This window comes from Balaenoptera borealis, assembly GCF_965194805.1.
Source record: "Balaenoptera borealis genome assembly, chromosome: 16".
Classification (NCBI taxonomy): Eukaryota; Metazoa; Chordata; class Mammalia; order Artiodactyla; family Balaenopteridae; genus Balaenoptera; species Balaenoptera borealis.
The window spans coordinates 66311541-66336107 of NC_138872.1; the positions used below are offsets into that span (position 1 = coordinate 66311541).

A 24567-nucleotide genomic window follows, 5' to 3' on the forward strand; every position below is an offset into this window, starting at 1 on the left:
TCAACAGGCCAAAAGATAAACACAGCAGCTGGTTCACTGAGACCTAGAGCAACCTATACCTTAATTTCTTTCCTTTCCATTCAAAACAGCTTTATGTCTTCTTCCACCCCTTTTTCTTTCCTTCTTCTGAGAGAAAACTTCCTCAATCCCTTTACCGGACTAACCTCTGCAGCAACTTCACGGACACTTTTCCTCCAATAAATACATTACTTTCCCAGCCCCCCCAGAAACTTGTGGTGTATGTAAATCATTAACTATAAAAGGGATAACCTTGGGGGACTGTGTAAACTTCCAGCGTAAATTTAGCCCAGAACTTCTGCTCCTCCCTCCAGAATGTCTCCACCAATCCAGGCAAGGCACTCTGGGCATATCTTACTTCTTCCAACTGTCAGACTACTTTTCCCTCTTCTTTTGGTTACTACCAGGACCAAAGCAGATGTGAGAGTTCAAGTTTCAGGGATGCTCTCATAGGAAGCAGATCTGCCATCATCTCCAGTTGTGTCAGAATCTGTCACTTTAGCGAATATCACCTTATTTGTCTCCTATTTAAGGTTTTCTGGCTGGCACATGAACTTTTGAGCAAAGATAACAAACAAGCAAACAAAACCAACAAATCGAATGCGCTCACTGAAATCCTGGGCGGCTGGGGTGTTTCTATCAGAATTTCTCAGTTGTTGTATAATACTATCTAGTAAGTAACCAGGAGTATGTACACACAAAAGGCTATAAACATAGCAGCTGAGTTTTTTCATTTTAAGCTTTTTGTGCTATTTAATTGTTTAAAAACTATGTCCATATGTTAACTTGTTAAAATGTTTTAGAAAAAAATTCAATTGAGTCCAAGTAGCAGCTGAGTTTTTCACTGTAGTGTCTACTTAACTCCCTACCCTGCTCAGTGGCAAATAGGAATCCATCTTCTGCATCATCCAGAAAGTATGCAAACTACCTCTAGGAAACTTTGAGAAACATATGCATGCAAACTCAGGGAAATAACCTGGGGGCAGCCACTTTTCTCGATTAGGTGGTCAAGCGTAGATCTAAAAACTCTGTATAGAAGTTTACGGCAGGGTCTCGTTAGGTTGGGGAGAATAGTAGGGGCTTTGTCTTGCTTTGAGGCCATATATGCCAAGCCACTGTTATTACTTGGATTACTTGATGGGGAAAGTATTTATGGAGATGTGGGGAGGCGAAAACCCCCTTGGCACTGCTGTTTAGATGGATGTAGAGGTTGCATTTCAGATGAGACCTTAAATACATTCAAAAGCCCTCTGACCAGTAGTGGTACTGTTTCTATTAGAAGAGTTTTCTATGACTCAGTATAAAAATCTGGACTCACACTGGGAAACTTGTCTCAGCTCTTTCACCTACAAAGAATATTAGAAGCCTGGAAAATGTATGTTATGAAGTGCTAAAATCACTGAAAAGACAGGAAAAGAACTTTGTTGGGGAAAAGGCAGTCTTAACAGTTTTGATGACAAGGATGTTGAGATTTTCTTTTCGGTGGAACAGAATGGTTAGGCTCGTTTTAAGCTCCAAATGACTGGTCAGTTTTCTTTTCAACATATGTTTGAAGGATTCTGAATGCAGTGGAGAAAATAGTTTGAAATTTTCACTTTAATTGCAAAATAATGGAAATAATTCAAATGATGATTGATAGGGGACTGGCTTAAGATATTATGGTACAGCTGTTCAATGGAATGCCATGCAGCTGTTTAAAAAACAAAACAAAAAAGCAAAATGAGGACGATCTCTGTGTACTGATATGGAAAGCCCTCCAAAGCTTTATTCTTAAAAAAAAAAAATTTAATGGACGGAACAGTGTATATTTTAGGCTACATGTTATATAAAAGTGGTGGGGAAAAAAGAAACTAACAGTCATTTACGTGAATACACATAAAGAAACCCTGAAACGATACATAGAAATAATAATAGTAGTTTTCTGAGGAAGTGAGGGTGGGATGAAACTGACCAGCTGTGAGACTGGGGGTGGGAGGCAGATTTTTCACTGTGTACCTTTTATGATTTTTGAAGCATTTGAAGATATTATGCCCCAAAATTAAAAACAAAGTTACAACACTAAAATCTTAGTGGTGACTACTTAACTTCTTCTTTCCCACTGAAGTAAGTTGTTAATTCTATTAAGAAGGGAGAGAGCTGCCAAATGTTCAGGATGTAACTTGTCATCAAAGAGCAGAGAAGGGTGGTTCCTCCTACTCAACCCCCACTGCCAAACAGAATGATGCTTGAAGATTCAGGGGCTTATTTCTCTTCTACAGAGCAGCCTCTTCTAGAGCCTAAGAGAACTGCCAAGGGATCTCTGGTTAACACTTTTCCTCCCACGGCCCTCAGATAAGAGAACAGTGACGCGTAATACTTCACTAAACCTGAACTTTTAGAAAAATCTTATCTTGGGAATGCTTCCTCTCAATTTTCCTGTATTTTAATGTTTCATATCACTCCAGTTCTGAGCTGTTATCAATATAGATTAGCACTATCCACAAGAATTTTCTGCAATGATAGAAATGTTTTGTGACTGCACTGACCTGTATATGGTAGCCACTGGCCACATGTGGCTGTTAAGCCCTTGAAATGTAGCTGGTGTGGCTGAAGAACTGATTTTTAAATAGTATTTAAATTAATCTAAATTAGCCACATATGAACAGTACAAGTAGTCATACATTTCTGGTTAAAGCAGGAGAGGCACTTCTCAGGTCTGCTATAATTCTGAGTTATTGGGAAAAAAACAAAAACTGTGTGCAAAAGTTCTGCCTTCTGACAAAGTCATTTACTGATTCAGCAAATATTTATTAAGCACTTACTATGGGCCAAATGCTATTATAATTCCCATGAACATAACAAACAACGCCCATACCCTCAAAGACTTTACATTCTAGTGCAAAGATTAGCAAACTGTGGCCTGTGGGCTAAATCCAGTCCTCCACTTGCTTTTGTACAACCTGCGAAACAAGAATGATTTTTGCATTTTTAAATATTTGGAAAAAATCAAAAGAGGAATAACAATCCATGACACATGAAAATTACCTGAAATTCAAGTTTCAGTTGCCATAGTTAGTTTTTTTAGTAGCACAGTTAACGCCTATTTATTTATGTGTTGTCAGTGGCTGCTATCTCAACCAGAATGGAGCTGAGCTGCTGCAACAGAGGTCAAAGGGCCCACAAAGCCTAAAATATTTATTATCTGGCCCTGTACAGAGAAAGTTTGCTGACTCCTGTTCTAAGGGATAGTAATATGCTAGGCACCATGATAAGCACTTTGCATGCATTATCTCAATTAATCTTTGGGATGACTCTCTGAGGGAGGTTCTATTAGTCTCTATGTTGGTAAAATGTAAAATTGGGGCCGGAAAATGGGTATTTCTAACAAGTTTCCAGGTGAGGCTGATGCTGCTTGTTCACGGATCATAACCTATAGATCAGTGATTCTCTGCCTTGGTTGCACATTAGAATCCTCTGAGGAAATTTTTAAAAATGTGATTCCCAGGCCCTAACCCCAGAGATTCTGATTTAATTGCTTCATGTCCCAAGCATCAGTACATTTATAAAGCTTTCCTCATGACTCAAATATATAATCAGGGTTGAGAATCACTACTCTAATGAAATCCTATTGAACTGTAGTAAAGAGAAAATTCAAAGACCAACATTCTAGTTCTCTCATATCACATTAAAGCAAGTTGCTTCCCCTCTCTGGGGCCATGTTTTCTTTGCAGGTGAAAAATGAGGAGGCTCAAATCAGATGATCTCAGAGGGCTCAATCTCACTGCCTTGTCAGGTCCTCACACAAATAGGTTGGAGAGTCAGAAGAAGTACCCAGGTCTCCCCATGCATTGGGTGCAACAAAATGATGCCCAAATGCCAGGTCCATTTAGGGTAAAATTTATGGCTGGCGTCATTATTAATTATTGTTTGGCAATTTATCAATACAGAAATGCTTCCACATAGATACTCTGCCTTACATACCATACAGTTAGAATTGCAGTTAAAAATCATGATTTAATGATTGTGAGAGTAGTGTTTCATTGTAGGAAATTTGGAAGATTACAGAAAGTATAAAAGAGAAAACCCTATAATCCCTAGAACAGTGTTTTTAAACAGCCTCATTTATGAGACCTCAGCCAAGTAAAATGCCATTGTGATCAAATGATTTCCCACAGAAGCCGGGAAGGCTGGGTGGCCCAGAGAGGCCTCCCCGACAAAAGTCCTAAAGGCTAAAGCCCTATTATTGTATCTCTGGTAAAGAAACTCCAAGCCTGGACTCAAAGATAGCGTGGGCTCCTATTTGGAGTATGGGAACTGTAACCTATAAACCAGAGGATCTTTGGCAGTGCTTTCATGCATAGTTGGTACTGAGCTACCTCAGTTTCTTCATCTATGGATTATGCACTGTGAAACATTCTCCTAAACATTTCTGCACTCCTTTTGAAATCGGTAGGTGAAAGATATTAGATTAAAAGCTTAGCCCTTTGCTTTCACTGAGAGTAACTGGGTGACCCAGATCCTTACTTCTTTAGAAATGTATATGGGAGGTTAACAGCCCTTAGTAGTCAGAAGAATGGGCTGGGACCAGACAGTTCTGGGTTCAAAGCCAACCAATGCCTCTGTTACAGACCGAATGCTTGTACCCCCCTCCAAACCAGTTCTTATGTTGAAGCCTTAACCTCCAATGTGATGGTATTTGGGGATAGGGCCTTTGGAAGGTATTAGGTTTAGATGAGGTCATGACGGTGAGGCCCCTGATGGGATTAGTATCTCTCAAGAAGAAGAAGAGAGACCAGAGCTCTCTCTCTCTCTACCATGTGAGGACACAGAGAGGAGGCAACAATCTGCAAGCCAGGAACAGAGCTCTCACCAGATAACTGAATCAGCCAGCAGCTTGATCTAGGGCTTCCCAGCCTCCAGAACTGTGAGAAATAAATGTCTGTTGTTTAAACCACACAATCTATGTTATTTTGTTATGGGAGTCAGAGGTGACTGAGACAACCTCTTACTCATCATTTTCTCTATCTGCAAACAGACAATAATCGTATCCACTTCACAGGGTTATGCTGAAGATTTCATGATAAATTGTATGTAAGTAAAACACTGAGCACAGTGTTTGGAACATAGTGAGTTCTCAGAAAATGGTATTTTATGATGATTAACAGTAATAAAACTTAGCTGTTTAGAGACATGGCTACCTTCAAGCCAGAAACAAATGCATGTCTTTCTGCTTGTCTTTTAGATGAGTTGGTCTCTGTAGAAATCCTGAGTGCTAAAACATTCAGCAGGACTGATGCTAGCTCTTGTCACCATGCAGATATTACTTCGTGCCAAGTATTTTCAGTGCCTAGCAATTCCTTGTTCTTTGAGAGCATTGCATAAAGATTATAGAACAGTAGTCCCTCAGGATTTCTCCAACTATGAATCCATGAAGCAGGACTTTAAACTAGAGATTCCAGAGTATTTCAACTTTGCTAAAGATGTCCTAGACCAATGGACCAATATGGAAAAGGTATGGAGCAAGGGCCAGTCAGACTGCAGTTTCTTAACTGTGAGTGATTTTTCCCCCAAGGGACAGTTGACAATGTCTGGAGACAATTTTGTTGCCATGACTTGGGGGAGGGTGTGTGCTAATGGGTAGAGGCCAGGGGTGTTGCTAAATATCCTGTAATGCACAGGACATCTGGTTCAACATGTTAAGAGTTCCATGGTTGAAAAAGCCTGAGTTACAAAAATGTATGATTATAGGTTAATTTTTTAAAAAACAAAAAGGAGTAGAGTGAAAAGTTAATCCAAGAGTAAGAAATGGTAGGAAATGAGGCATAGAAAGTGCATTGAGAGAAATACAGAGGGATGCAAGAATTCTAACTTTATGGAAAGAAAAAGGCTAAATGAGAAATGATGTGTGCTGGAAGAAGTGACATGGCTCCCAACATCTAGAAATAAGGACTCCAGAGTTATTCCCAAATACTACAAGTATGTCCTAACTAATGACCTGTGAATTTTCTTCAGCGAAAATATGCCACTAAGTCAGCTGAAACAGAATTTAGCTGCATAACCACCTTTAAATCTATGACTGATTTGTCTTTCCGCAGGCTGGAAAGAGACCTTCCAATCCAGCCTTCTGGTGGATAAATGGAAATGGAGAAGAAGTGAGATGGGGTTTGAAGAACTGGGATCTTTTTCAAGGAAATTTGCAAATATACTTACAGAAGCCTGTGCCCTGCAAAGGGGAGATCGAGTAATTGTGATTCTGCCCAGGATCCCCGAATGGTAGCTTGCATATGTAGCCTGTCTGTAAACAGGCTAGTAGTGTTTGCGATCTGATCATATTTAAAGTAAGGTGGACGAGAGATTTTCCAAAACGTATAAGTAATCATGTGACATTTATTTTGGCAAATTATTTGAGGAACTATACAAAGTATAGTATTATTCTCACGAACCTTGGAAATGTGTTGGAAACATGCCATATCTTTTGACCTAAACTATGAGTTGGGTTTTTCATAATGAAATTCCATTCACTTACCAAAAGTTTAAGTGAATGGCAATCAACAATTGAACACCTTTATACCTACTGCTTTTCTCCTCCTATAGGACCCATGGTCATCTGTAACTCAATCAGTCCCAAACTCAAGGAACCCACCCTAGTTTTTGTTTCAAACCTTTATTCGTCTCCTGGTTAATTACCATTAACCTGGTGCCCTAAGCCAGGCATCTGCTACTTCTTCCTAATCAGTTCCTACATCTTGTAAATTTGACTTCCTACATGCCTCCTCTTCTCCAATTTCATTGTCATTGCCTTACTTCATATCTTTACCGTCTCCTGAGTGGATTTTCCCAAAAGAATCCCTAATTCTGGTCTTGTGTGTGTCCACACCCGACCTCAATCCAATTCATCCTCCATAGCCAGTGTTCTTTCTAGAGCACATATTTTATCCTTTTATTTTGCTGCTTGATATTATTTAATAACTCCCTGTTGCCTACCAGATAAAATCTGAACTTCCTTAGGTGTGTCATGGAAGGCTCTAGCTATCTTCCCTTTATTTTTCTCATTTCCCCACCCTCATACTCTGCTCCAACCATGTCAAATGGTTTCCTATAAAGTTTGTGATCTTTCTCATCTCCTTGATTTTGTGCACACTATTTCCTATGCTTAGAAAGCCTTTCATTCACACCTAACCACCTGGACAACTTCTATTAGACTTTAAAGTCTCAGCTCTAATGTCACCTTCTCAGCAGCCCCACCCTGATGTCCCAGTCTAGATGCTTTCTTTTTTGGGATCCCCCAAAGAAATACACATGTGTTTCTATTTTAACCTATACAGTATTGTCTGGTGATACTATTTGTTTATAAATCTGTCATTCTCATAGGACTATGAAAGCTCCTAAAACGCAATGACTGATATATTCATCTCTATGCATCCAAAGATTGGCATACAGTAAGTCTCAGTGAAATATTTGTTGAATTAACATCATTATTATCATAATAAATCATTATGTTAAGTAACCATTCTTAATTTATTATAATCATTGGCATTTGAGGAGAGCTATATGCTCTAATCTCATGTGTACATATAAATTATACACTGAAGTTGCACAGTCCACTTTTGCACAGTTTTTTTAACAAAATGACTGCTTTCATGAATGCTGCTTAAGCTCACTGTCTTAGTAACAGACTATTTGATTGCCAGGACCAGAAATCCATTCATATTAATTCAATAATGAAGGAGAATTATTGAACATCTACTGGAGAATCTTACAGGGGAAAAAAGTGCAGAAAGAAAAACTGGCCTCTACAAGAGAATAGGCTATTCATCAGGCAACTTCTATCTCTGTCTCTTTTGCTCTGAAGCCACAGAGCCTCTTGCCTTGCCTCTGCCTTTCTCAAGCACCTGCTCCAAAAAAAAAAAAAAAATCACCTGCTCCTTTAACCTCTTCTTTCTTGCTAACACATTGCTTCTCTTCATTTTGGTTGGTGCATGGCTTTGATTTGCCAGGCAAATGTCTCAGGCCTTAACACTGTAGGTCGCGTCCACTAATCCACTCAGTCTCTTAAAATTTAGGGCAGAATCTGATTGGCACAGCTTGGGTTAGGCCAATCAGAAGTTATCAGAGGCAGCTTCAACTGATAAAGCTTGGTTACTGGGGCTGTGGGCAGAAGGAAGGCAGATTCTCTTAGAAGAGAGAATGAGAGGGAGGCAATAAATGGTAAATCTAATATACTAATAGTGCTAGTCTTCAGGGCAGAATAAGAAATGAGCTCATAGTTGGAGTTTCCTAATAATTTTTCCCTTTTAATAAACCTTAGCTAATTTAAATATTTGCAAGTTGTTTATGTATTACATAGGGCTATATACATATGTGATAAAATGACAAAGAAAGGCAAAGGAATGGTTAACACAATATTCTGGATCATGGCTACCTGATAATTTGGGGTAGAGCACACAGAGGGCATCAAACATATTGTTAAATTCTCTTTTTTAAGCTAGATGGTAGATAATTCTTATTTTCATATTTTTTAAAGGAAATTGTAGATATACACTACATGAATTCTGTTGCACAGTTGGTATTTTTTGCAATAAAAAAAGAAAAATGTATAATTGAACAGTGTCTTAGGAGGAGTCTTAAAATGTTTGGAAATGCATTACTAAAGGGGAGAGTAGTGAGATAACTTACTGTGCTTTCAAAAAAGGAAAAGTACATAGTACTGAAAAGGGATAATATTAAAATATAGCATTTGAAATCAGAATTACTGGGAACTTGGAGAAATGTAAATTCTTCAGCTCTGCCCAAGATTTACTGGATCTAAAACTAGGGTAGAGATATACAAAACCCAGAAATCTCTGTTTTAATAAGCCCTCCAGGTGATTCTGATACATGTTCAAGTTTGAGAACCACCGAGCTAGAGGAAGTGAGCCTCTATCTTACTGGGGGCCCGGAGAATGATGAGACCTTGGTAAACTGAGGCGATCTGGCCACTAATCGGCTTATGTTAGTGTGTGGAGAGTGGAGCTCTGCATCTCGAGGGAGGCCTCTCATTACCATGTTTATGATACAGGGTATATAAAATGATATTACCAAATTATTAATTTGCCTGAAAGGGCCAAAAGACTGGCATGAGTAGCCCCCTCTCTCCCTGTTAACAGACCTACATGAGAAGAAAACATTTAGCCAGAAGTTTGTTTAGTGGACAAAACAAGTAACTTTCATAATTCAATTTATTGGCACTGGGGTTTGAAAGCCCAGTTCATCCACCCATCTCTTTATACCCACAATCCTTTCAAGCAATAAGTGCTTACTGGGCACCTGCTAAGTTTTAGGAGCTGCGGGGTTTAGGGTCCAGTGGGAGAGAGAGTCATGAGTCATGTAAACACATAGTGTGACAAGTGCTATAAAGGAAATAACACAGGAGCCATCAGAATGTATAAGAGCAGTATCACTATAGACTGAGAGAAGGTCAGGGGGATATTTAAGCTGAAACCTGAGGGATGAGTCAGCCAGTGGGAGAAGGCATGGGTAATGGGAGCATTCTAGGCAAATGGAAAAGTTTCTACAAAGGTCCTAATGCAAGAAATAATTTGTAGATTTGAGAAAATCAAAACCGTCCAGTGTGAATGTAGGTACTGGCTAGGGGCCACCTCATCCCAGGGACGATAATAAGTGAAATCCCCTAACAGAGACTTCTCCTCTAGACAGGCTTGGATGAGTACTGTCAGGATTTGCCCTAGTAAGTCTCCTTTTTCTATGTTCTGTGACTGCAATATCCCTTTCTGAGACCAATTCTATATTAATATATCATATATCAGGGTATGGTTTAATCTTGCTTCTCTGTGAATCATTATGTCTGTTTACACTGACTATAAATATCTCTGTTCTGATCTATTTTATGTTGAGTTTAAAGTTTAGCTCCTGGAAGGCAATCTATTTCTGTTATTTCCAAGTTCTCAGAGAGATATGCTCTATAGTCCCCAGTGCCAACAACAAACTCATATCACATTTTAGTTTTCAAACTCTTTTCTATGTATTGTAGGCCAAATCCCTTTACAACAGAACCCTCAGTATATAATTATTAAAAAATATTAATTGCCAAGAATTTGTTCCTTTAAGTAGTATTTACCACAAAAAGCTAGTATAACACCCAATCTCAGCCTACAGGTCTTGAAGAAGTTTCTATAATGTACGTGGTCCCTCTGAAATTATAATAAACGTTCACTCATTTGCTCATTTTATCTTCACAAGAGCCTTATGATTAGGAAGGGGAAGTCTCATTTTATAAACAGGGAAGGCAAAGCTTTCATAGATGGGGGAAAAGGAACATTGTCATTTGCCCAAAGGCATTCAGAAAGTCAGTGTAGAGCCCAGTGCACTCTCTAGAACTTTCTAGAAGTTTTACAAAATTTTGAAATAGGAACAGTTCTTAAAAATCAACTATACTCCAATAAAAATTTTTTAAAAGTCATCTAGGTGGGGGAAGTCAGCATCATGGCAATGTGAGATATTTCCTTTGTTTCTCCCTTTCAATTTACAACTAGTAAAACATATATAACTCTACAAAGGTTCCTCTGCTCAGTACACCGGGACACCAGAGAGATCCACATATCTGTACATCTGAAGGTGGGTGGAATGGCACATAGGAGGTGGAATCGAGGGAACAGTTGAGGGGGTGCTGTAATCCTGGCCCTCTGGCCCATCAGTGGATGAACACACAGCCCCAGAAGAACCCAGTGGTAGCAGGGGAGGTGGTGCACACAACTCCAGCTTCCCAGCTGAGGCAGCACATGCAGCCAAAGGGAACCAGGCAGCAGCAGCAGAAGGGCCTGCGACCCTGGCCCCACCAGCCACAGTGGTGCCCAAGACTCCAGCTGCCTTGCCCAAGGCCGTAGTGCCCGCAAACCTGACAAGCCCAACAACCCCAGATGTGGCAGAGGTGCCTGCCATCCTGGTGCCCCAGGGGTGACCTGAGCGACAGCAGCAACACTGGCAGCAGCAAGGCACCAAGGACCCCAAAGGCACAAGCAGAGACAATGAGGGCTCCAGTGACACCTCTGGCAGGGGTGGTGAAGGGTGGAAAATACTGATTCGACAATACAGTCATGGGCAGGTCAGGTTAGGGAAACCAAAGACTTGTGCTATAGTGCCACCTACTGGAAAACAAAAGAAAGTCCTCTAATTACCAACCTGTTGAATCGTTAGAACGAAAGTAAACAAATCTTACCTAATAAGAAATGTGTTCACGCCTTCAAATGGGTGGGCAGAGGAACAAGTCATCAGGCACTGTGAAAAAGCACAGTGGCAAGGTATCAGGAAAGAAAGTGACAGTTCTCTAGAAACCAAACTTAAACTCACGGAAGATTGCAATCTGATAGAGAATTAAAAATAGCAGTCATACAGAGTAAAGTAAGCCAGAAAGAGAAAAAAAAAATACCGTATGCTAACACATATATATGGAATCTAAAAAAAAAAAAAAATTGTCATGAAGAACCTAGGGGCAAGACGGGAAATAAAGGCGCAGACCTACTAGAGAATGGACTTGAGGATACGGGGAGGGGGAAGGGTAAGCTGGGACAAAGTGAGAGAGTGGCATGGACATATATACACTACCAAACGTAAAATAGATAGCTAGTGGGAAGCAGCCGCATAGCACAGGGAGATCAGCTCCGTGCTTTGTGACCACCTAGAGGGGTGGGATAGGGAGGGTGGGAGGGAGGGAGATGCAAGAGGGAAGAGACGTGGGGACATAAGTATATGTATAACTGATTCACTTTGTTATAAAGCAGAAACTAACACACCATTGTAAAGCAATTATACTCCAATAAAGATGTTAAAAAAAAAAAAGAAAAGAAAAAGAAAACTCAGAAAGTCATTTCAATGAGCTCAGGAATAAAATTAATGAGCAGAAGGAATATTTTATGAAAAGACTGAACCTCTAAAAAGGAAACAAATAGAAATTCTGGAGCCAAAGAACTCAATAAATGATATAAAGAATGCAATAGAAAGCATTGGAAATATAGCAGACCATATGGAAGAAAGAATCAGCAAGCATGAGTACAGAAATCTAGAAATGATCCAGGATGGAGAGGAGAGAAAACTAAGTTTTGTTGGTTTTTTTTTTTAATGAATGAACTTTTAATGAACTTTCTAAGAGAACCATCTCATTCCATTAGGAAAGGCAACATAAGGAGATGAGAGCGAGAAGCGAACAGAGAGTTTATTTAAAGAAATAATAGTTAGAACTTCCCAAACCTGGGGAAGGAACTGTATTACAAGTCCAGGAAGCTAATTACCTCAATTACGTACAAGTCCAGGAAGTTAATTACCAGGAAGCTAATTACCTCAATGCAAAAAAACCTTAACCAAAACACATTATAGAAAACTGTCAAAAGTCAATGATAAAGAAAGAATTTTAAAGGCAGCCAGGGAAAAAAGACAGTAACCTAAAAGGAACCCCCACTAGACTATCAGCAGATTTCTCAGCAGAAACTCTACAGGCCAGAGGAGAGTGAAATGACATACTCAAAATATTTAAAGATACAAACTGTCAGCCAAGAATACTCTATCCAGCAAAGTTATCCTTCAGATATAAAGGAGAAATAAAGGCTTTCCCAGGCAAACTAAAGCTGAGGGGATTCACCACTACACCTGCCTTACAAGAAATGTTGAGAACTTCTTGAAGATGGTGGAGTAAGTGTAAATGGCACTAATCTCCCACCTGAACACATCAAAAATACATCTACATGTGGAACAATTCTCACTGAAAACTAATTGGAAACTGACAGAAGGACTCCTGTACAACCAAGGCTGTAAGAAAGACACACACACAATTGGGGAGGATGGGAAAAAAAGGGATTGGGTTGGGACCTGTGCCCCTGGGAGGGAACTTAGAGGAAAAGGGAGATTGCTTGGGTAGACACCTGCCCTAGGGAGTGAGTAGGTCAAGCCACAGACTGGTCACCTCAGCCCTGGGGACCTATGTGGAGGAGACAAGACCCACTGGCTGCTCGGAGAGCCACTGGGACAGAGAGAAAGTCTGGAGAAGCTTGGATTTTCCTTGTGAGGAGCACACAGGTGCTGGTTTGCCCGCAGGCAGGACAGAGAGAGGTCTACCCTAGTGGCTATCAGGTTTTGTGAGACCACCTCACTGCACACCCCAGCCCAAGCTGACCAGCTCCCCCTCACTCCACACCACAGCATGGCACTACATCTAGGGCAACCATAACAGGGAAAAGACACAGTGATGGGCTGCATCTGAATGAAGCTGCAGACACCTACATATATTAATGCATATATGTGGAATCTAGAAATAATGGTATAGATGACCTTATTTGCAAAGCAGAAATAGAGACACAGACATAGAGACCAAATGTATGGATACCAAGGGGGAAATGGGTGGGGTGGGAGGAATGGGGAGATTGGGACTGACACACATACACTATTGATAACTATGTATAAAATAGTCAACTGAGGGGAACATACTGTATAGCACAGGGAACTCTACTTAATGCACTGCGGTGTCCTAAATGGGAGGGAAATCCAAAAGGCAGAGGATATATGTATATGTATGGCAGATTCATTTTGCTGTGCAGTAGAAGCTAACACAACATTGTTAAGCAGCTATACTCCAATAAAATCTAATTTAAAAAATCAAAACAACAGTAAGACATCACTGTACACCTATTAGAATGACTATTATCAAAAAGACAAGGAATAACAAATGTTGGAGAGGATGTGGAGAAAAAGGAACCCTCATACACTGTTGGTGGTACTGTAAGTTGGTGCAGTTACTATGGAAAACAGTATGGAGATTCTTCAAAAAATTTAGAACTACCATATGACCCAACTATTCCACTCCTGGGTATTTACCTGAAGAACATAAAAACACTAATTTGAAAAGATATATGATGTCTATACATTTATACAAAATAACAACTGTGAAACAGAAACGGGCATTTCTGGAAGTTTTGAACTTTTTTTTTTTTACATGAAACTTAAATATTAGTAGGTATCCTCCTCAGAGAGGCCATCCCCAGCCAACCTATCTAGAACAGCTCCCGCCCCTACCTTCACCAAAAGTGCTCATTCTTTATTTTTTTAAACAAATTTATTATCATCTGATATTGTATATGTGTTTCCAGTCTGTCTAGAATGAGGGCACGCACCTCTGTCCATTTGTTTTCTACAGTATCCTTAGCACTTAGAAAAGCGTCCACCACATAGTAGGCTTCAATATATTTTTTTAATGAATACAGGTATCCACTGTATTTATAGTTGTTACTGAGTCCAAGCTTGCTCTGCTCACTGCAGGACAGGCCAATAGATCAGGAGATGAGGTGTTGAGGCAACTAATAGAGACTTTTTTTGGAAAGCTGGCAGATGGAGAATATGGCGGACTATGGTCCCCAAAAAACCATCTTACTGGGGTCTGGATGCCAGTTTCTTTGAAAGAACAGGGAGGGGGGTGAGGTGAGGAAGTAAAGTAAAAAGGCCATTTATCTTGCAAAACATCTCCTCGAATGGCCTGCAGTGGGGAGGGGATGTGTTAATTTCTTCTTTTCTGCAGCCATTCACAGGTGGGCAGGGTCAGAGTGTCTCTCTGTGAGCTGAACAAAGGCACTTTAGTTTAACAGTCAGGCAGGGGGGAAAGGTTCCCTGTGGCAGGCCATTATGTGTGCTTACAGCTATAGACAGTGATTATAATAACAAAAGCAACGAAAAGCAAAAGTTAAAGAAACAGATCCAACATGGAGTCAGAATTGGCTCTTCCCTGTTACATAATCATCTAGGACATCACTCCAGAGCAATACCAGAAGATTGTTTTATATTTAAAGTAAACAGTGTAATGCTTCCCAAATGATAATTTGGATAGGAAGGGGTTTAATAGGTAAGACTGATCACTGTTAGTAGATTCCTTTAAAGATATTTTAGGAATTATGTATTGGCAGAACTTAATTATCTAAGGGTAATGTGTTTAAATAAAGTACTTCTTCTTGGTCATGAAATGTCAACAGTGGGTTTGTTGTAAGTGCCTTTAAATTATGGAAAGGTGTTGGCCATGGCAGGCTTACTACTTATCTTTAGGTGCAACATCTCTAAGGAATAACCTTGGAGTTAAAGCCTCATAAAAATTGCTGCATTGCTTTGTTTAGAAAGGGAAGATATTCTAAAGAACCTTGTGTTTTGGTCCTGGTTGTCTGTTTCTTGAAGGACTCCATGGGAGGGACTTGTCCTTTCCAAAATGGAAAGATGAGCCAGTGTCAAGAGTCCAGGAATGGGGCTTCCCTGGTGGCACAGTGGTTAAGAATCCTCCTGCCAGTGCAGGGGACACGAGTTTGATCCCTGGTCCGGGAAGATCCCACATGACGCGGAGTAACTAAGCCCGTGCACCACAACTACTGAGCCTGCGCTAGAGAGCCCGCAAGCCACAACTACTGAGTCTGTGTACCACAACTACTGAAGCCCGAGGCGCCTAGAGCCCGTGCTCCGCGACAAGAGGAGCCACCGCAATGAGAAGCCCACGCACTGCAACGAAGAGTAGCCCCCGCTCACCGCAACTAGAGAAAGCCCACGTGCAGCAACGGAGACCCAACACAGCCAAAAATTTAAAAATAAATAAAAAGTTTTAAATAAATAAAGAGTCCAGGAATGACCAGACATATGTTCTTCAAACTTCCTTGCCTGCTGTGTCACCAGGAAGAGGAAAAACCATTATAAACTAAATGCCTTCCACCCCTACTTGAAGGTCTGGAATTTAAGTGGTGGAATCTGGAACACAGATACAGACAGAGATAGAAATATGATTCAGATATATATTCTTGAAAGTCCATTAATCCTTAGAGAAAATAACAGCTAAATTTTATTCAGTACTGTTCTAAGCTCTATATGCATTTTAACTCATTTAATCCTTAATAATCCTATAAAGAAGGTAGTGTTATTATAATCCCCATTCTACAGATGCAGAACCTGAGAATCCCAGAGGTGAAGTAGTCTTGCTCAAGGCCAAGCACTAAGAGTGTCTGGCTCCAGGACACACTCTTAACCATTACACTACGCCTTACAGTGTAATTTACAGCGGGTGGGAGTAGAAGCACAGAAGAGATAAATGCCTCAACCCTTCTCTTTGGAAAGAAACCATAAAATATTCATGTATGTTTTAAGAGGCACTGAACTGAAGTGGTTAAATGTACAGCTCTGAAGTCAGGCTGCAGGGCTCAGTCCATGCACTGTCACTTGCTACTTCAGTGATCTTGGGCATATTATTTATAGGGTGGAGTAAGAATGCCACCTGCTATATCAGCAAACAAAGGATGTTGCGGCCATCAAGCCATCAGCCACTGTAGCTGCCCCTGATGGTAAAGCCCTGAGGGAACTCAGGATGGGAAAGAAGAGGATCTTGGCCCTAGACAGTGGAGGTGCCTATCAAAGGAATGATTTCAGTAAGCCCAGACTCTTGCATCTTCCCATACATAGAAAAGCGCTAAATTCATTAACTTGAGATGTCAGGTTTTCTTTAATTAACAGTAATCTTTTGATGTCCCAACTACCTGGTTTTTGTTGTAAAAACCACCCCTATATATCCTGGCTTCTCCCTTCACCCTCCGGAGCAGTCCCTCAGAGCTATCTGAGAGGCTGCTCCCGGGCTTACATCCTGAGAAAGTCCTCCCAATAAAACATAATGCTCAACTTTTATGTTGTGTATTTTCTTTTTAGTTGACAATAGCTTTTGAGTTTTGTGTTTTTTGGTAGGGATTAAATGTTAGAACATGCAAAACACTTAAATAGCACCTGGCACTCAAAAGTACTGAATAAATGTTGGGTAATATTACTTTTCAATCGAAACCCTCTTCAAGCTGAATGTTATGAATGGTCTCCAGATAGAAGATAATTATCCAGGATTTAATACCCTTTCATGTTAGGTCAAAAGGGTCATAGACTTTGAGATCCCTTGAAAGGCAAAAGCATAATAATGAAAGGAAGACAGATACCTTGCCTAGAAAACCAACTAACTCACTCTGAGAAATACAGAATGTACATGAGTTATGTACACTACCCTAACATGGTGAAGGAAATCCTTTCTAAACATTTTCTTTTCTTCTCCTTTAGGGACAGTTTTAATCCAGGAACCACTCAGATGACCCACAAAGACATCCTCTACCGACTACAATCTTCAAAAGCAAAGTGCATTAGTACTAATGATGTTTTAGCTCCAGCAGTAGATGGTGTTGCATCTAAATGTGAAAATCTGCACTCCAAGCTAATTGTGTCTCAGAGCCCCAGAGAGGGGTGGGAGAAGTGAGTAGCCATAATTGTTGTAGAACAGCTTCCCAAGAAGAAACGCAACATTGATAAGACAGTCAATCCATGACTGACCAGAAAAATGAAAATGAAAACAATAGACAAAGGGAACAACTGGTGATCATTCCTGCACTTATAGTGCAAAGCTCTGAGGCAATAAGGAGCTGGCAGTGTTTTTCATAGGTTGGGATCTCAAGGAAGCACACCCTAAGACAGAGATTAGTTGTGTAAAAAGTTTGTTGAGGAGTTATCTTGCATTAAACACCTGTGAAAGAAAGGGAAAGATGTGGGATTGTACTTCCAAAAAAGCCCTCAGCCAGCCTACTGAGATCTCTGGAGTTTGGATAGCCCTTCAAAGCTCTGCCCAGCTAAAGCAAGAGGTCCTATGCTGATCAGTAACTGGGTATGGGCTGTCCTTAGGAGGCATGACCTTGAGCAAGGCAGCTGTCTTCAGTCAAGGTAGTATCTAAAGAAGGATCCCAGCATCTGGAGGGAGTATGTTTGAAATCCTGCAGCAGGATCTAGGAGGTGCATCACAGCATCAACCACAGAGCTGTTATCTCCCAGGGGAACTGATCACAGTCAATCCTTCTTTGTAGGCTGCATCATTCCCTTGCTGACAGTAACATTTCTATCAGGTTATAGTATGAAGAATATTTAATGGATGCAATTATAAAACTGAATTATACTGACGTTCAAGCCCTGCTCTGGGGTGCTTCCAGGGGTCACTTGGAAATCTCGCCAAGTATTGGTTATATTTTAGCTTTAGGGTGACAGCAAATTCCCTTTCTGGAATGAGCTTCCTACCTTTACTCAATGATTTTGGAGCATGCTGGTAACTATGGACTTGTTCCTACCTCTTCTAAAATAGTTAACATTTATTGAGTTACCAAAGGCCAAATTCTGTTCTAATAAAAATAATGCTATAATTGCACAATAGCTAACATTTATATGGCACTGATTATGTGCCAAAAACTAATCCAAGCACTTCAGATATATTAACTCATTTAAATATCACAACAACCTAGGGAGTAGGAACTGTAATTATACAGATGAATAAAGTCAAATGCTAGGATCTGGCAGAACTGGATTTCAAACTTAGGCAGTCTGGTTTCTGAGCCCACATTCCTAACTGCTATGTATAATGCTTCTGAGAGACTGGTACACTAAACCTGCCTTAGGTTTCAAGAGCAACCATATCTATGATAGAAGTGATAGGTACACAGCTATAGTACTAACTTTTTTTAAAGAAAAAAATTATGGAATTATAGCCTAAACATTTGGTTTATCTTTGTTAGGATTTAAAAATAGCTTTTCTGGGCTTCCCTGGTGGCGCAGTGGTTGAGAATCTGCCTGCCAATGCAGGGGACACGGGTTCGAGCCCTGGTCTGGGAAGATCCCACATGCCGCGGAGCAACTGGGGCCGTGAGCCACAATTACTGAGCCTGCGCGTCTGGAGCCTGTGCTCCGCAACAAGAGAGGCCATGATAGTGAGAGGCCCGCGCACCACGATGAAGAGTGGCCCCCGCTTGCCACAACTAGAGAAAGCCCTCGCACAGAAACGAAGACCCAACACAGCCATAAATAAATAAATAAATAAATAAAAATAGCTTTTCTGTATTTCTCATGGCTGGATATTTCTGATTCATTCATTCTCAGCTCAATATTCCCAAATAAAATTCTGTATGCTTCTTAGACACTCAAATGTGCAGAGTTTACCTCCCCTCAGCTGCCCTGATGTATGACATGTATCAAAGCCCAATTATCCTTTGGAACCAAAATTTTTTTTCTCTTTAACTGAGGCCCTTCCTTCCCTAGGTGGATACTTAGATCCTCTTCAGTCTTATTGTTTACTATATTCAGAACTATGTAGACTCTTTTTTGGGAAACAGAAAAACCATCCTTTTGAGGGGTCAGCAAATGTTTTTTATAAAAGGGATGGATAGTAAATATATAGGCTTTGCAGGCCATGCAGTCTCTTATCATACCTACTCATCCTTGCTGTCATAGTGTAGAAAGCAGTCACAGACAATATGTAAAAGAATGGACATGGTTGTGTTCCAATAAAACTTTATCTGCAAAAACAGAAGGCAGGCCATATTTGGCCTGTGGGCTATAGCTTGATGATCCCTGCCTTATACCATTAGCCATGACTTCTATTAACATACCCTTTTTTTTTTTAATTTTTTTTTTAAATTTTATTTATTTATTTATTTATTTATGGCCGTGTTGGGTCTTCGTTTCTGTGCGAGGGCTTTCTCTAGTTGTGGCAAGTGGGGGCCACTCTTCAACGCGGTGCGCGGGCCTCTCACTATCGCAGCCTCTCTTGTTGCGGAGCACAGGCTCCAGACGCGCAGGCTCAGCAATTGTGGCTCACGGGGCCAGCTGCTCCGCGGCATGTGGGATCTTCCCAGACCAGGGCTCGAACCCGTGTCCCCTGCATTGGCAGGCAGATTCTCAACCACTGCGCCACCAGGGAAGCCCCCCATTTTTTTTTAAATCACATTTTTCTTCACATATCCATGATTATTAAGATCATAGAATCCTCTTTCTGTTGGAGGTATGATAAAATTCTTGAGTTTTTAAACTGCTTCAACTCTTCCTTATACATTAAAAAGCTATGAAGTCAACTTGTTATAAATGGGCTATTGACAACAAAGTTTAGTTTGCCTCTGGAAAGCACCTTAAAAGATGCAGAGAGAGATGGTTTTTTTTTTTTTTTTTAGTATTTATTTGGTTGCGCAGGGTCTTAGTTGCAGTGTGCTCCTTAGTTGTGGCATGTGAACTCTTAGTTGCAGCATGCATGTGGCATCTAGTTCCCTGAGCAGGGACAAACCCAGGCCTCCTGCACTGGGAGCACAGGGTCTTAACCACTGTGCCACCAGGGAGGTCCTGAGAGAGATGGCTTTTACCTTGGAATTCACCCTAAGTCACTGGGGCCTGATCAATGAGATGAAGAGGTCTGAGTAAATCCTTCTCTGTGGTAACAGTCTGTGACACTGTGTTTGGGACTTCCCTGGTGGTCCAGTGGTTAAGACTCTGCGCTTCCACTGCAGGGGGCATGGGTTCGATCCCTGGTCGGGGAACCAAGATCCCTCATGCTGTGTGGTGCAGCCAAGAAAAAACCAAAACTAAAACAAAAAATATGATGCTGTGTTTAATGTGCAGAATCATTGTAATTCTTCCTTCATAGACATGCCAGTGACAACAACACCTGTGTGAAGATAAAACACAATGAGATGATGGCCATTTTCTTCACCAGCAGAACAAGTGGATCTCCTAAAATGACTGGACACACCCACAGCAGTTTCGGTTTAGGATTATCTATAAATGGAAGGTACTCTCACAGAACTGTAGCTTGAAGTGTCAGTGCTACAAAGGTGATGATTCCTTTATTGGTATTTTAAATTTGTTTTCATATATATATATATATATACATATATATATATATAAAGTCTATTCTTTGTTTACCCTGGTTCTGGCTGGATTTGACCCCTTCAGATGTCATGTGGAATACCTCAGACACAGGCTGGGCAAAATCTGCATGGAGTAGTGTTTACTCTCCATGGATCCAGGGAGCATGTGTATTTGCACATTATTTGCCACGGTTTGAGCCAACTTCCGTCTTGCAAGTAAGGCAGAGCAGAAGAGGTCAACATTTAGAAATGCATTAGCACTGTCACTGACAGGACTGGTGCATAAAGTAACTTGCGGAAATCAGAGTAGACAACATGATTTAAAGTATTTCACGTCTGTAAAATCAATAAGCCTGAAAAGATATACAGAGCAAAGGTGTGTGTTTACGTTAGAATAAACAATGTTTTAAGTTGTGCTGTATCTACCATAGACATTTAGGCACTTACTAAAAATCATGGTAAGACCACTTCTTCTAAATTGCAGATACTTTGCAAGTTTCCCATCACAGTCTTCTGTTCAGCACCAACTGCAGACAGAATACTTGTGCAGAATGATAAGACCAGGTAAGAAAGGTTGGTGAATGGGCACTTAGTGGGAGGAGGAGAGAGGAAGAAGAAGAAATATTATAAAATATTTTTTAAAATATTATAAGAAATATTATAAAATATTTTTATTTTATAAAATAAAAGATCTCTCTGCCTAAAAACATAGCTCCAGGCCAGTAGGTATGGGGTTTAGCAACCTCTTCTCCCCTTCCTTCTTGCTTACATTCTGTAAATGATAATTACTATATCCAGGGCGGTTTCCCTCAAGCAAGGAGAGGAAAGGGAGGGTTCAGCCAAGTGTATAGCTCTGAGCCCAGTGGTTATGGATAAGAAGGTGTTTATCCTTTGTATGATGACTGTTACCTGAGCTGAGAAAATATATGTCACCCCTATTTAAAACCCTATCCCAGCAAACAGGAAAGAAGATGAATGTCCTTTATTACTGATTCCATTTGAAAGTGTGGATTGATCACTACTTTTAAATTGACTTTATTTGATTTTTGAACAGGAAACAATTCACATGACATAAAATTCAATAGGTATATAAGAATATATTAGTGAAAGTCTTCCTCCATACCTTGTCCTCGGTCTCCGTTCTCCCTCTCCCGGAGATCTATGCATGCACAAGCCAATATGCATATGTTCTCCCCCTCTCTTTTATAATGGGAACATGATATGCACACAGTTCTGACCTTCCTTTCTTCACCTACAATATATCCTGGAACTGTGCTGTCCAATTTGGTAACCACTAGCCACATGTAGGTATTTAAATTTAAATTTTAATTAAATTAAAAATTCAGTTCCAGACTATAGCTAATAATACTGTACAGTAAATCCCCCACATACACGAATGAATTCCGTTCCGAGAGCACGTTCGTAAGTCCAATTTGTTTGTAAGTCCAATGAAGTTAGCCTAGGTACCCAACTAACACAATTGGCTATATAGTACTGTACTGTAATATGTTTATAATACTTTTCACACAAATAATATATAAAAAACAAACACAAAAAATAAAGAAAACATTTTTAATCTTACAGTACAGTACCTTGAAAAGTACAGTAGTATCAGCTACATCACCGCTGCTTTTACGCTTGCTTCCAGACATCCTGGCCTTGAAATAAAGATACTGTACTACCGTCCTCTATACAGTACTGCACAGTAAAGTACACAAAAGCACAACCACTTGTAGATGATGCACACATGTGACAATGTATGCCAGACACATGAACTAACTTACTTACTTATGTGACTGGACATGCAAACACACGTTCACATCTTTGAAAGTTTCCAGTTTGAAGGTTCGTATGTAGGGGACTTACTGTGTTGCACATTTGAAGTTGCTAAGGGAGTAGATCTTAAAAGTTCTCATCACAAGAAAAAATAGTCTTGTAACCATGTAGGGTAAGAGATGTTAACTAGACTTGTGCTGATCAGTTCACCATATACAAACATCAAATCATTAACATTGTAAACCTAAAACTAATACAACATTATAAGTCAATTATACCTCAATGAAAAACACTCAGGGCCTCAGTTGCACTAGTCATGCTTCAAGTGCTCAACAGCCACACAGGGCTAGAGGATACAATAGTGGACAGCTCAGCATAGAAATTTCTATCATAACAAAAAGTGCTATTGGACAGTACAATCCAGGAGCTTCTTTTTTCTTAACAACTGTAGAATGTTCTATTGTATAAATACTCCACAATTTAACCAGACAATTGGTAAACCTTTCATCACTGATTTAACATATTATGTGGTACCTTCCCTAGGGATGGCATGGCTTTTCTCTGCAACAAATCACCCCCCCGCCCCCACTCCCCCACCCCAGATAAAAGGGAGAAAAAGAAAAAAAAAACAAACTGGTGTTTCGGGAGTCATTTTATGGTAGAATGGTTTGTTTATTTTGTATTGGAGAAGGGAGTTGGGGGAAAAACTAAAACACTTTGTATGAAATTTCACTAGAAATAACCCGAATTTCCATTTTTTCTCCATTTTCCTCCTAAATTTAACTCGTTATCTGTCTTCTGAGAAACTATAAGTTCAAAAGCTTAAAGCACTGTGTAAGTGCTGGGGAATCAATCAACTCTGAAGTGACTGAACAATGGAGAAACAGGACAGGTCTGGATATCCATGAAGGATATGGACAGACTGAAACGGTATACAGACTTCACTGAAAAGACAGGGCTGGACTCAATTCAGTCGGATGAATAAAAACCAAAGTGTTTATTATATCTTTGTGGTTGAGGGATAAGGAGGGAGTGGCGGGATTAGAAGAAGAGTTAAAAAAAAAAAACTTGAGGGAAGATAGTTGCAAAAAAGCTCTGTAACAGATACAGTTTAAATAGCCATTCATTGAGGAAAGCCACTATATAATTGATCAGGGCCAGGGCATTAAAAATTTTTTTTAATTAAAAAATACTAGATCTACAAAAAGATCTCCCCTTATGTAGTGAGGAAATTTCTTAGGGCTACCTCAAAAATAGAAAATGCTGAGCTCCTTGTTACTTGAAATATTAAGTTTGCTGGACAACTCCTTGACAAGCACACTCTTAAAAGGTTTCTCTAAAGAGCTTGTAGAAATAAGAAGAAATTCTAGAGGAAATGAATGACATAATAACAAAAGTGGTTATTATGTAGGAAAGGGAGGGGTAAAATGGAGCAGATAAGGGAAAGCCTGAAAGAAATTTTTCAGTGTGTCTTTTTATAATGCTTTAATTTATGAACCATGAGAAAGTAGTACCTGGTCAAAAATTAGAATACCAAAAATAAAATAAAAACAAAAATTGACGAATTTATTAAATAGAAACAGCATAACAAGTATCATGCAAATATGAGTACAAATGTTTTCATAAATATGGATATTTTAGCAATTATAAATTTACTTAGTGTTATAACTTTATTATATTTATATTTGTTTAGTGTCTATCTCTATACTTCATGAGAGCATAGAATTTGTTTTATTTTGAGCCTGATTCGCAGTAAGTTCTGAATAAATATTTGTTGAATGAATGCATGGTGGATGAATGAATAAATTTAAGTTATTTGCAATGTTACTTTACTCTTTCTTCTTCTTAACTAGGCACTAATCTGTGGAAATTTTAAGGGAATGAAAATTAAGCCTGGCTCAATGGGAAGCCTTCTCCTGCTTTTGATGTTAAGGTTTGTACATCCCTTCCCAGGAAAATATTTAACAACCCAATCTGTTTACCACCTACCCCACTTCTACTCCCTTACATTTCTAGTTTTGGTGATGATTATGTTACTTCTATGATATCTTAACTTCCATATAAAGATGGAAATGGGTTAGAAATGTTA

At 39.8% G+C, this 24567-nt stretch overlaps 1 protein-coding gene and 1 pseudogene across 9 annotated transcripts in view; one reads left to right on the top strand and one right to left on the bottom strand.

The window, feature by feature from the left end:
- ERI2 (ERI1 exoribonuclease family member 2) overlaps positions 1-24567 on the bottom strand; it is a 68052-nt gene that overhangs the window by 19706 nt on the left and 23779 nt on the right. For 6 of the 8 annotated variants that reach the window (XR_014236100.1, XR_014236101.1, XM_082362479.1 and 3 more), the window contains one exon: positions 11213-11271. The exons of 1 other annotated variant lie outside the window; for it this stretch is intronic. Coding sequence is in view for 3 of the 7 variants with exons in the window: in XM_082362479.1 (XP_082218605.1) it covers positions 11213-11271 (59 nt within the window). In the remaining 4 variants the exon portion in view is untranslated. Of the gene's footprint in view, positions 1-11212; positions 11272-21190; positions 21291-24567 lie in introns of those variants that run through there. One more of the 8 variants, XR_014236104.1, reaches the window with a different exon arrangement.
- Positions 389-24532, top strand: LOC309614368 (acyl-coenzyme A synthetase ACSM3, mitochondrial-like; annotated as a pseudogene). The gene is made up of 8 exons: positions 389-5509; positions 6093-6306; positions 17101-17283; positions 20480-20623; positions 20762-20918; positions 21187-21266; positions 23282-23408; positions 24332-24532. The product of its transcript is annotated as an acyl-coenzyme A synthetase ACSM3, mitochondrial-like (transcript).